General features: G+C 39.0%; 1 protein-coding gene across 4 annotated transcripts in view; it reads right to left on the reverse strand.

Moving 5' to 3' along the window:
* The window catches only part of SCYL3 (SCY1-like 3 (S. cerevisiae)), a 37956-nt gene that overhangs the window by 1292 nt on the left and 23124 nt on the right, over positions 1–13540 (reverse strand). For 3 of the 4 annotated variants that reach the window (XM_008582071.1, XM_008582070.1, XM_008582072.1), the window contains exons 8-13: positions 12130–12207; positions 9935–10074; positions 8227–8411; positions 4549–4720; positions 1863–2024; positions 299–993 (exon numbers count right to left, since the gene is read on the reverse strand). In XM_008582071.1, the coding sequence (XP_008580293.1) occupies positions 299–993; positions 1863–2024; positions 4549–4720; positions 8227–8411; positions 9935–10074; positions 12130–12207 (1432 nt within the window). The remainder of the gene's footprint in view (positions 1–298; positions 994–1862; positions 2025–4548; positions 4721–8226; positions 8412–9934; positions 10075–12129; positions 12208–13540) is intronic. The other variant, XM_008582073.1, reaches the window with a different exon arrangement.

Below are 13540 nucleotides of genomic sequence, written 5' to 3' on the forward strand. Positions count from 1 at the left end.
GCACTAGCGCAGTGCGCCACCGGGCCGGCCCAATACCTTTTCTGAATAAAAAGTTTATGTGACAAGCAGACCATTGAACACTTAGCCTAAGCATTGCTACATTTTTCTGGGGAAAGGAAAGATATTATAGAAATTGACTTTACTGATTTTATGCTTGACTTGATCATTTTAACCCACGGTATCTTTTCCTTTACTGAGAAAACAGCATGTTATTTGTTATAAATGGGACAGTGCAACTGGGACCTCCTAGGAAAATACTTAAACTTGTAGCACAATTTAATCCCCCAAAAGTGCCCACCTCAGTAATTTCTGCTGCAGCAAATTTTGAGGAAAACTGCATCACTGGTGAGACACCATCCTTGTTGGGGACCATCATTTCTGTCCTCAGTTCAGGTAAAATAAGAAAAGCAGCTGAAGGCTTAATTTCTGGGATCATATCGGCGAACCAATCCAACTCAGGATCTTGTACTGGCTTCTTTTTTACTTGAATGGTAAACTCCTCTCCTAAGCCAAGTTCTAATGGAAACTTAAGAGGCCTTCCTTGTGATGTCACTTTTGGTGGCTTGATTTGGCCTGGGTCATCCCTGCATTGTACAAGACTGGTCTTTTGGGGTAGACTTGACTTCAAAGGCTTCGACTCTTCAGTTGCCAGCAAAGCAGGAATAGGCTTCTGCTCCCCTGAGGTAACAGGTTTTACAGCAATGACTCCATCTCCTTGGTTTCTTTTAGTCTCTAAGCTGCTGGATTCACAGTCATCATAAGATGACTCCTCCACATTCAAGTTAGTACACTGGGACTTGGCAGCATCACACGGCTCTCTAGGCCAAATCTGTATGTTCTCAGTTTGGTTCTCAGGCTCCTCAGGCTCACTCCAATCAGGCCACTCCTCACACTTTTTAGAACCTGATGGGAAGTTTTCATTGTCCTCTGAAGTATTTCTCACATCTGCGATTCCATTCATGGGAAATTTAATAGGCTGAGAAAACTTATCACCTGTGAGTATATGTACAAGAATTATTCTCATGTTGGTTAAGAGCAAGAAATGTATTAGGGGAAAGTTAGCATTAATGAAATGTATACATCAATTACTTGGAAATATACATGCATGCTAAACTAACAAAAGAGATCCCACCCAGCAGAATATCACTCAAAATCAATGATGTCATATAAGTTATCCAAATACTTACTATATAATATCCATATAATATTGTTAACTCAATGGAAGCCTATCAAGTAACGACTAACTGGAGCATCCAGTCCTTTACCAGATATCCAAACACAGTTTATAGGCATAACTGCCTATAAATGAATATAGAAATGCTCTAAGCCAAGCAATGTTACCCTCAAGATGTTAATTACATATACCCTGAAAAAATGTTGTGTGCTTAAATAAGTTTGCTTGACCCAACTTATCCTCATTTTAAGCAAATTTCCCTAAGCGTAAAGTAAGGCTCTGAGAAATTTTATGCAATGTGTGCTCTGCTACAATTTCTCCAAACTTATTTAACCACAGAACTCTTTTTTCACAACACAACTATCAACATCTTTCAGAACTATCATTCTTGGTACAATTTGGAAGATGCTGTATAAAGGGATCAAAAGTCCCAAAGTGAAGTATCTAGTCCAAAAAAGAATTCAAGTAATGTCAACCTGCTCTTCTCACCAGTAATGAAGACAGCGTAGGTATATACCCAATAGTCTAGGGAAAGACAATGAGACCAAAATTGACTACACAGTTATAAATAAGAGAGGTCAGTCTCAAAACTCCCAAAGTGCCCTAATTTTCAGAATTTTAACTTATTTATTCTCAGGAAAACATTCATCTGAGCAATGGAAAAGCTATATAAATTTAATATTTCTACCTGTCTGTAAAAGAGTATTGTAGTAATCTCGCTGTATGTGCTTCTTGCTGTTGATGGGCATGTTGCCAGAAAAGAAACACTTAGGAAATATGCTAGAGGAGGGGTTCTCCAAGACTGGCGAGATCTGACTGTGCTGGTTGCAGACGACGTGCATGGGAGAATCTGAAGGTAAATAAAAACTCCAAAAAATGAAAGGGATAGTAAATTTCTTCTTGATCGATGACATGTTTGGTGAGCAACAGTTAAGGGAAAGGGGTACATTTAACACAAATGAAAGATAAGCTGCAGGGAGAGAACATCTTCAAATATTTGAAGAAACAACCTATTAGGGAATGGATTGCCTGTCCCTGGAGGTGTTTACAAACGGACTGTGTCCACTCCATGTGGTGGTGATGAAATAGAGAGGAACCAAGCACTACATAGATATAACCTTTAGGATACCTAGTTAAAAAGTTACAGCTGTTAAAAACATTTTGGTGGTGATTTAAAAACCATAAGTGATTCTATGTACTTTTAAGAATAAAATCCACATGTAAAAGCCCAACAGCATGAATGTACTTAATACAATAAAATTGTACACTTAAAAACGGTTAAAATAAATTTTATGCTATGGATATTTAACCCCCAACTTGGAAAAAAAAAAAAAAATTTTTTTTCATGAAAATGTCCTTAACAATTTACCAAAAAGTTTATACTCAAGACTGGACAATGATCAAAAAGATTCTAGCAAAATTTTGGCTGAATAGTTCCTTTGCCTTAAAATTAAGTGAGGGTGAAGGGAATGGCCTGGGGTAAACTATCACTATTAGGTCCCCAGCTTTCTTCAGCACATTTCCCCTCCTCCACCCCAGCCCTCTAAGGCCTGGCCTTCACAAGCTCTCCACTTCTCTCGCTTATTTATGCCACTATCCTCCCTACTGAAGTCTTAATTAATTTTTCTTACCTAATGTCCTCTTCTCTAAATCGTGTTCCCCAACTCACTTTCAGGCAGATGTATTTATTTCCCTTAGTTACACCTTTCACAAACCTCAATATTAGCCCTTATTCTTAAGTCAGACCATGCAGGTAAACTGCAAAAGACTGAAGAAAAAAAAATGTCTAAGAGTAGACCTACCTTATGCATGTCCCTTTCCCCATCAGTCCCCCTACATCTTTCAGAAAAAAAGCTGCTATTAATTATAAACTTGGAATGTAGACTGCTGGCAGGGCTCACTAGTCCTCAATGAAGAGTCTAACTGGGATAGTCAGTGGGATAAGATGTCTTATCAAGTCGCCAGGAAAATCTTAAGAAAAATTCATCTACTACTGCTGCTCTTGTGCCTTCCGAGTTTCCTATTAATACTGCAAAGTAATCCAAATGGATGTAAACAAATGCATATCTTTAATATATAAAATGTCTACAACTCTAATAAATAATACAGATGTTAGGAATGGGAGCTTTTGCTAATTCAGCATGCAAAGCTGCCCCAAGGACTACCCACTAAGCTTTATCTCAAAACTACACACCCCTCAAAAAATTCCTCTGGTATAATATAAGCCTCTCACTTGCTATTTGATATAATCTGCTAAAAGCAGAATTGGTAACAAACGGATCCCACCCAATCTGGTAAGTACATTTCACAACCAAAAATGAAGCCTCTACAACACCCTTTTCAAGCTCCTTGGAGCCACACTGACATTGTTTCATTAGCACCAAGGAAGAATTGAACTCTCTTCAAAACTTCAGGTAGCCAGAGTTGCTTTAAAAATTCTCTTGGCATCAAAATCAGAGAAAATCCTATGCAATTACTCTTTTCTACTAACAACTTTTCATGCTATCTACTATCAGTAAACTGAATTGGAGATCCAGAATTTCATAACGAGGTCATTGTCCTATTCAAAGTTATACAAAGAAGCAATGACACTGTTAATACAAAATTTTCATAAGACCAGAAATTATTGCTACCTCCCAGGTAACATCAAATGGGAACATACCAGAAATAAAGATTTCTTGAAGTCCTTAAAAATCAACAACTTTTCACCCAATAGGCCAGCAAAAATCAAAAGAATTTACACATCTAGTGTTAGTAAGAATTGCTATAATCTTTTTGTAAACTGACAATATCTACTAAAATTTAAAATACATCCTTTGACCCAGCAAGTCTACTTTTGAGTCTTTATCCTATAGCAATGAAACCCAAAGTACATAAAGATACACATGTAAGGATATTTATTACAGCCATTGTTTGTAGTGATTAAAAATCCAGAAATGGATGCAAAATACATGAATAAGGGAATCACTGAATGAATTATATTTAATGAAATGTTACGCAGCTATCAAAAAGAGTGAGCTGGATTTCTATGTATTAACATGGAGAGAAGTCCCTGATATTCTGTTACACAAAAACAAGTTGTAGATATGTATATGGTATTTTCTTACCATTTTAAAAAATAACCAACATATGTATGTATGTATAAACATACATCTGTGTCTCTTCTTGTGAGCTTAAAAAAAGGTATGAAAGGATTCCCATTGGACTATTAAAATTGGTTACCTTATAGCCCCTAGAAGTAGTTGGGAAAGGGAAGCTTTTTCCTTATACTTCTCTGATCATTTGATCATACAACCCTCCTGCATTACTTGTATAATATTAAACCTAATAAAATAACAACACAATATAAAGCTAGATCTTTTAGTCATTCTTACCTTCTGGGGAAAGGTCAGTAGTTTTAGTAAAACTTGGGGCAGTGCGTTTGAAGATCTTAGTTCGTTCTCCTCCCACAACCACCTCTGGTCCAAGTAGAGAGACCAGCACCGCTAGGCTATGAAGAGTAATGGCCACAATGGAATCACTGGTATCACGCAGGCCCAGTAATACCTAGGAGCGAGTGAGGTAATAAGTGTAGACAACCACATCACCTATCTTTTTCTCCCTCTGTGACCAAGCAATTGGGATGCAGTCAGACTGTGCTTGCTCAGATGAACTACATTTTCTTAGATACGTGTTATATGTCAGTGGATCTCAAACTACCTGTGGTAAAGGACCACTATCTTCCCCTCCCAATCCATAAAAGACTGATACTTTTTAAAAAAATACAATCAAAACAAAATTAAACAAATACATTGGAAACCAACATAAAATTACTCCATCAAATTGCTACAAAAGGATTTAAATATTAACTGTCCATTATCTGTACTCACACCTCATCACAGAACTATTCAAACAGTTCATGGACTGGCAGTGTTCTGCAGAGGGCACTCAACCACTCATACAGGACACTAATAATTCCGTTCCTGGTCCTTGCCCCTCTTTTCAGTTCTACACATCCACAAAGACAGGACCTTGAAAACTTTCTTAATATAAGATGCATGTAACACCTGCCCCAAACTCAGCCAATCATGATCGCTTGCCCAGCAATATAAATTGCAGCTTAGAGAAACTGGTTATCTCTATGGTTTTTTTGAAATGCAGACCATAAACTTGGGAGTTATGCGACAACCACGTTTGGCTTCGTGCCCAAGTGAAAGTTCATCTTCCAAGAAACTAAAGTGGAACAGATACACAGAGATAGGAAAGGCAGGAAGAGCAAATGGCTGTGAGATCCAACTGCACTTGATTTCCATGTAAACTTCGTGCCCAAGTGAAAGTTCATCTTCCAAGAAACTAAAGTGGAACAGATACACAAAGATAGGAAAGGCAGGAAGAGCAAATGGCTGTGAGATCCAACTGCACTTGATTTCCATGTAAGGGAGTCTGACATTTCATTAAATTCTTTTTTTGCTTCAGCTGGTTTAAAATGGGTTTTAGTTAGTTGCAACCAAAAGCACCTTAACCAAGACAGTCAAATGCAGATATCAGGAGAAGTTTTGCTCTGTATACAAGGAAGGAGATGACCTGCAAGGCATCTGCACCAGCCAGATGCAAGGCCAGGGCAATTAGCCTGCCCAGTGGAACAACAGAGCATGGCACATATCAGGAATCCTGAGTTCTGGTCCTAGCTCTGCTAGTAGTTCTCAATATGATTTTACAAATTATTGTTTTATTTTTCTGTTCTAGTTTCCTCCTTTACATAATAAGATCAAAGATTCCCAACAGGACTCAATAAGAGTTTATTGGGTCCAATGCTAACAGATCAGGCACTTTCTCAAAACAAGGCTATACAATTAAACTAAAGCCTGTTTCTTTTGCATATGATTAAATTCTATCAACTGAATATGGTAATCATATAATAGTCCACCCAAGCCAAAAATCCATCATACTCAAAGTCTCTTCCATCTAGTGAGAAACTGAGTCCCATCGCTTCTACCCTTTATATGTCCCTCTCCTATATCCACTGCCATATTTTCCCTAGCCACTGTCATCTCTTAACTGAACGATTCTAGCAGCTTCCTAGCTGATCTCTCTTTCTATGCACTGCTACCGTATTGAACTTTCTAGCACACAGAAATTAGCCCAGTTACTCTCCTACAGGGGCAGTAGTTTCCTAAGTAATGAGAACATTCATTATCTTCCACATGCTGAACATCTACTTATCCTTTGACCTCAATCCCAATTCTGAGACCTATGATGACAACTCTCTTTCAGAGTTAGAGGGCTTCATTCCTCTTCTAAATCTCCAATCATAACTATATATAAGGTAACAATTATTGCTACAGATATAAATACAAATCACTATGTTGTGGTAGCTAGGCTCTAAAGTTGTCCCCCTGTGACCCACACCTCCAGTATCCATATCCTGTGCTAAGCCATCCCACAGTGAGCCTGAGCTGACTTTTTTGACTCACTTTAACAATTTGCAGAAATAACACTGCCATGAGGGCCGGCCCATGGCTCACTCGGTAGAGTGCGGTGCTGATAACACCAAGGCCCCGGGTTTGGATCCCATATAGGGATGGCCGGTTAGCGCACTGGCTGAGCGTGGTACTGACAACACCAAGTCAAGGGTTAAGATCCCCTTACCAGTCATCTTTTAAAAAAAAAAAAAAAAAAGAAATAACACTGCCAGTTCTCAACCTACACCTTAAGAAGGCTGCTTTTGCCTTTTATTTTTAGTACTTTTTTTTTTTAGTCCAATCATATAAGAAGTCCACCTATGTTCCTAGAGAAATCATGTGCAAATGTCACATAGGGGGATAGAAGCCCTGAGACCCTGAGAGTTCATGAAGAAAAAGATCCAGTTTGCCCAAAGTCCCAGCTAAGCCCAGACTTTCAGCCATTTCTTCCAAGGTGCCAAGGAGCCACTTTGGATGTCTCAGCCCTGGTGAGGCCCCTGATGACTAAAGCCTCAGCTAACATCTCTGGAGCAATAGAATCCCCAAGTTGAGCCCTGTCCATCCAAAGAATCATGAAAATGGATGGATGAAATGGTGTTGTTGGAATGCACTAAGTTTTGGGGTGGTTTGTTACACAGCAACAGGTAACTGAAACATCTATCTTTCCCACTTATTAGCTCCCTGAAAACTAATCTCATAGGAAAACAAATTATTTGAAAGATATTATGTGATTAGTATCTTTTAAAAAAACACTTTTTTAAAAACCTCATACTGTATTGAATACCGTCTCCCCAAATTTCATGTCCATGCAGAATATGACCTTTAGATGAGATCATACTGGATCAGGGTGGGCCCTAAATTCAATGACTGGTGTCCTTATAAGAACACCATGTGACAAGAGGCAGATATTGTAATAACACTACAAACCAAGAAATGCCAAAAACTGCTGAGAGCTACCAGAAGCTCGAAGAGGCAAAGTAGATTCTCCCAGAGCCTTCAGAGGAAGCGTGGTCCTGCCAACACTTTGGTTTTAGACTTCTTGCCGCCAGAACTGATAGAGGATAAATTTCTGTTGTTTTAAGCCACCCAGTCTGTGATAATTTGTTATGGCAGCCATAAGAAACTAATACAAACCCAGAGCCCTTGAGTGGGCAAACCATAATAAGGCTCTATGGTAGCTGATAAACAGGCTAAAAACCACTGATATGAATAATCTCATGCTCCTCTCAGTCCTACTTTAATTATTTTATAATAATTTAATTACAGACAATCATAGTTTATGTTCTCAAAGCATTCCACAAATGCTTTTTCTTCATTTCCCCCCAAAGAATTAGCAAACAGAATTCCACTTTCTCCCAGGTTAAGACAAATATGTAAGTTTAATTGATTTGCCTGTTTGAATGAAATGGAAATATAATTTTAATTTCAGCTCTTTGTATTCCAGAAGGCTTTTAAACCAAACTGCTGCCTCAAGGCTTTCTAACTATTATTTGAATACCCCAAAACCCTCTTCCTTTCTGCCCCAAATGACCAGCAGAGCTTTGCCCACTCTCGTCTTGCCCTTCCTTCAGATGGCTCTATGACAAGCCCACTGCCGATCTGGGCTCTGACCTGCGGCAAGATGACCTTCTTCAGCTGCTCCTGAGTGAAGTGCTCCACGTAGGCCTCGATGTGAGACAGCAGCACCATCCGCACATGCTCCTCGTGAACCTCGAACAACTGAAGGAGCACAGGGATCACCCGCGCCTGGAACAGGGCTGGTGACAGCAAGCAAGGGGTTTCTCCCGGTGCATTCTCTACCCCCAAAAGCAGATGAAAAAATGAACTGTCATTTCAGTGAAGAGAATACTAGGCATAATTCACAAACTGAGCCCAGAACTTTACACATATTCTAAGTATTCTTTTAAATTCTTATGCCCCAAACCAAAGCTGCTTTCTTGATCCCAAATTACTCAAGGCTTAGTTATCTTAAGTATTCTCTACCTTACAGAAATGTTTTGAAATACTAGAGATCATAGATAATGTACTACAACGAAAACTTGTATGGTATTTTAACAGAATCCTAAACGGTAACTTTTTATAAATTTATTCAGTGAGGCATTTCATAGACTAGATTAGATTAGTGACATATTCATATTGTTGATGCAATTTTATTTGCAAAACCAGGAAGTGTTAAATGCTACAATGGGACTTTGATGCTGGACAGTCCTCTCTTTCCAATAGTTAACAGTAGTGAGCATCAAACAGAGCAATGTGTGAGAATCATTTGGAGACCTTTAAAAATATATGTGTACCTATGTTTTGGCTCTGTCCCACAACCAGTGGATCAGGCATACAAATTTTTAAAATGCAATCCAGGTGATTCAGAGGTACACCCCTATCTACTGAGTAATAGAATAGAAGAGCTATAAATAAAAATTCACAGCTAAAGGGAACGACATGAAAGTAGACTTACAGGTTGAGTGAGTATCCCTTATCTGAAATGCTTGGGACTAGAAGTGTTTTGGATTTTGGATTTTTTCAGATTTTGGAATATTTGCATTATCCAGTTGAGTATCCCTAATCCAAAATCCTCCAATGAGCATTTCATTTGCGCACCATTTTGGTGCACCATCTTCGAGCACTTTGGATTTCGGATTTTTTGATTAGGGATGCTCGACCTATATTAGGAAATTCCAAATTGTAAAACAGTAACCAGTAACACTGCTTTGTTAAATTGAGATCTTTTAAGAAAATAAATTCTGAAAGCAGGATCCTACCTACCTCAAAATTCTATAATATTATATTAATGCTGTATTCTTAAACCTGATGTGTTACCTACCACCTATAGTGCTATAAAGTTACAAAGTTTCAAAGTAAAAACCTCATGTCACATTCAGGAAAAAAACTGAAGCCCCAAGAAGTAAAATTATTTCAGTGCTTTTCAATCTTTCCACTGAAAACAGAAAATAAATGTGTTGTTCTTGGTAAGCCAGGAGGCACAGGCCTAAACGCACAAGTTCTGTGAAGACGTGTTACCTTAAAACTTCATTTGTATTTCATATTTTAGTCCTATGTAACTACTTACTAGACTAAATCTGACTCACAGGGAAGATGCTCCATATTTATCTTGTGGACTTTGGTACCCAAGTTTGAGTTAAAGCTATCACACAAGGGGCCAATAATTGTTCTCTGTTTTTAGAACCAAACATTAATTATACCACATAGTAATCTTATCCTGCTCAAGCACCGCACTCTCCCGAGTGAGCCACGGGCCGGCCCAGGAATAATTATCACCAAATTCTTTAATCGCCAATAATAATTTTTTTTTTTAATTCACCTTTTTTGGGGCCAAGCAGATGAGGAAGAAAACTCTTAACAGCTACTGGCTCTGCAAACACCAACTGATTAAGCAGAAGAGGCACCAACCTCGAAGCTATTAATTCTTCTGACAAGCAGCTAACTCTGTCCAGCAGAAATCTGAGGACAAAGAAGGAAAGCCTGTGAAACTGGTCATGATGCTCAGTCAATTTACTTGTACAGCTCAGCCACATACAACCTCTCTCCCACTTCTATCAAAGTGATACACTTTGAAATGTAGCTGGGGAAGGTGAACAGGTCGGTCCCCAGGTACTTAAGAAAGCTGCAGAAAGTGTGAGGCAAGGCCAGCATACCTCCAATCCAAGCTAGGACATGTTTTCAACAAATTAACTCCTATTAATAGCAAAAGTGCCTTCCTTTTTCCCCTAATGAGCCAGAGGCTTTCTAGATAATAAAAGGCACTTTTTCAAATTTCAAAGCTATAGGATATTAGATTAAAGATTCCACCGTAAACAAAATATAGGCTTTTGTTATTTACTTCTATAAAGACAACATATATAAAAGTACTTTGTTAAGATTTACAGATCTTACATGTTAATAGTAATAATACTCCACTATAAGGTTATCCTTAGCAGATAACCTGGCCTCCTGCTTTGTTAGGAAACAGGCCACGTCATGCATTATCACCTTCACACCCATATGCCAGTATAGACAAACAGGTCCACATCCACACTCATTCTCACCTCCTCTCCAGTCACCAAGGATTGGAGGGCTTCCTCTCGCTTATGGCCACCCCACCCAGACACTGCCACAACATTCCTTCTCTTTCAGGACATGCACTGACAGTCGTCCCAACACTGCAGACACAACTGCTCCCTCCACTCTTCCCCTAGCTCCTCTCCCTCAGTCTATAAACATGTTCACATCTCTTCCATCCTTAGAACTTTCTTCCATGACTCTATGTCCTTCTTTAGCAATAATACGTTCTTCCCTTTCCAAATTGCCCAGGTTTTACCCAACATCTACTTTCTCACCTTCCATTCATTTATCAGCCCACTGCAGTCTCACCCTGCTCAAACAGCTCTTGCTAAGACAAGGTTACCAGCGCTTTCTTGATTGCTAAATAAACAGGTGTTGATTTCTCCTAACTTTCTGAAATTCCCTACTCCTTTGGGAAAATGAATTCCTTCCTGGTTCTCTCTGAATCTCCTCTAACCATTGCTGCTTTGTTTCCCACAAGCCCTCTTACAATGTTGGGTGACCCAAGGGTTACAATTTGGGCTACTCATTTTCTCTGGGAAAATATCACCAACCATAGGCTGATGACACCCTAATACTGACCTCTAGCTCATCAGCTTAAGAATTCACTCCTGAGCTTCAGAACTGTCTGGCCAACTGGCCATGTACATCCCTATCCCACACCTCTGTCCCACACTTCAAACCAACACATCAACACTGAATTCATCATTGTCCTGCATAGTAGGTCTTCCCCTCTCTCTCTCATTTGGTAATAATCACTCAGGCTTGCCAACTTTATCTTTTAAACCTTTCTTATCTCAGTGTCTTCTTCTTGACTGGTACCATCAACGCCCTTACATGTGGCCTCACATCTACCGCCCGGACTGCCGCGGTCGACTGACTGATCCATGAGCTAAGCCTGCCTCCTTCATAGACAATACAGTGATCCACCTAAAGGGAGTTTTAACCATTTCACAGCCTGCTTTCAACCCTTCAATGGTTCAATACCTCAAGTCCACTATTTGCAAATAGTGTCAACACTCTTCAGTTCCACATACAAGGGCTACCTCTTACTGTCCTTGTCTTAGAATTTGCCCCCCAGCAGGACTCAGCTGCTTGTCATTCCCTGCACAAGTCATACTGGGTCTCGCCTTCGTGCATTTGTTCATGTTGCTCCTCTGACCAGAATATTTTTCTTTAACCACCACTTGCCTGTCCTCCGTGTTCTCAGGACTCCCTCCAAAAGCCCTTTCACTGCAACCACCCCCCCATTTAAGGATTACCAGTCTGGGCATCTATTTCTCTCACCAAAACTCTCTCTCCCAGGGCCTAGCAGAAAGCCTGACGTGTAGGAAATGTTCAATAAACACTGTGAAATAAACCAGATGTCTGACTCATCCTCTCTAGAATACCTGATGTGATTACATGGACTTAATCCAAGTTACTGAATTTAAAGTCTTGACTTTCTGAACTTACTTGAAGAATTCAGTTTTTTCCTCTTCACTCTTCAATGTTAAACTTTTCAAGAAATTCACAACTTCTAGAAAATCATTTCTAAATGCCAAAAAGAAAAAAATGTAGGACAATAGATTAGAGAAGGTTGTTAAACATTGAAACCATAACCACAGGCCACACCATTATAATTTTCAACAAAGAAACATTCTCCTGTATAATTATTATGTGTCAATTAAAAAAAAAACTTCTTTTAATTAAAAAATACTCTTCTCAGTGGATGGAATATTGGGAGACAGCACGTGCACGGCAAAAATTCAAATACACTGCATACATATTTCAGGAAAAAAATTCTCCTATACTATTTAAAACTATTATAACTAAGTTGCTTATGAAACAAGCTATTATTTTAAGAATATCAAAGAAATCGATAAAGACAATACAAACATTATTAGCTCCACGCATGCTAATATGCTTTATGGATTTAACTGTCATCATCATTCTTTTTGTCGTAATAGAATGTTGTTAAATGAAATATCCTGGAAATGACATCACCATTACAAAATAGTTATTGATTCCCAAGTCTTCTTTGGTGAAATAAAAATTATTAAAGGGGGTTGGGAAAAGCAGAATTTCTGTACAAGTGACAGGAGTCTTCTCACTTCTCCTGCTTCAAGTCATTCAATCGTTCTTTCAGCCAGGCAGGGATAAGTGTGAGAAGAGAGCCAGTTTCCCACAGGGCCAACAGAGTCCCAAATACTGTTGGACTGCTAAGCTCCAAGGGAAGGTTGCTCACGTCCTGCTGTACTGGACTGTTGCCCCTAGATGCTTCTGCACACAGCTGAACAACCTACATGGCAGACCCAGTAAGCACAGCTATAGCCTGGCTCTCCACATCTTACGTTTACACCCATTTGCCTCTGTCTTAGTAGCAGAGATGTCTTAACTTTAACCAAATCGGCTCAGCTACCTCCACAAGAGATGCTAGCTCTGGCTGCTTCTGTTGTCTCTGACTGGGTTTCCTCCTCACATGTAACAATGGGATTTGGGGAAGGGGGTGTTGATGTTTGTAGCTTTCTTCTCCCCTCTCTATTTAAAATACAATTCTTAATAGAGAACTCACATTACATACAGGGATGAAAGAATATATTTACTGTAAAGGATTATTCTTTGTAAAAACTTTATATCAAGGGGAAGAAAATATTTCTAAGAATCATCCAAAAAGACACAAAAATACCTTGGTTAGAAGACTCTCCTAATGGTAAATATACACAATTTTAATTTGTCAATTAAAAAAACAAATTAAATTTTAACCCCCTCCCCCCCAAAAGAGTCTAATAGGAAATGTTTTGAACAGTTTCTTTGAAATATAAATGACATATGTAACTATAAATACTACTTATTTAATAATATACCCCCCCCAATACCCCCCCCC

Source organism: Galeopterus variegatus, unplaced genomic scaffold (assembly GCF_000696425.1).
Source record: "Galeopterus variegatus unplaced genomic scaffold, G_variegatus-3.0.2 Scaffold2512, whole genome shotgun sequence".
In the NCBI taxonomy this organism is placed as follows: domain Eukaryota; kingdom Metazoa; phylum Chordata; class Mammalia; order Dermoptera; family Cynocephalidae; genus Galeopterus; species Galeopterus variegatus.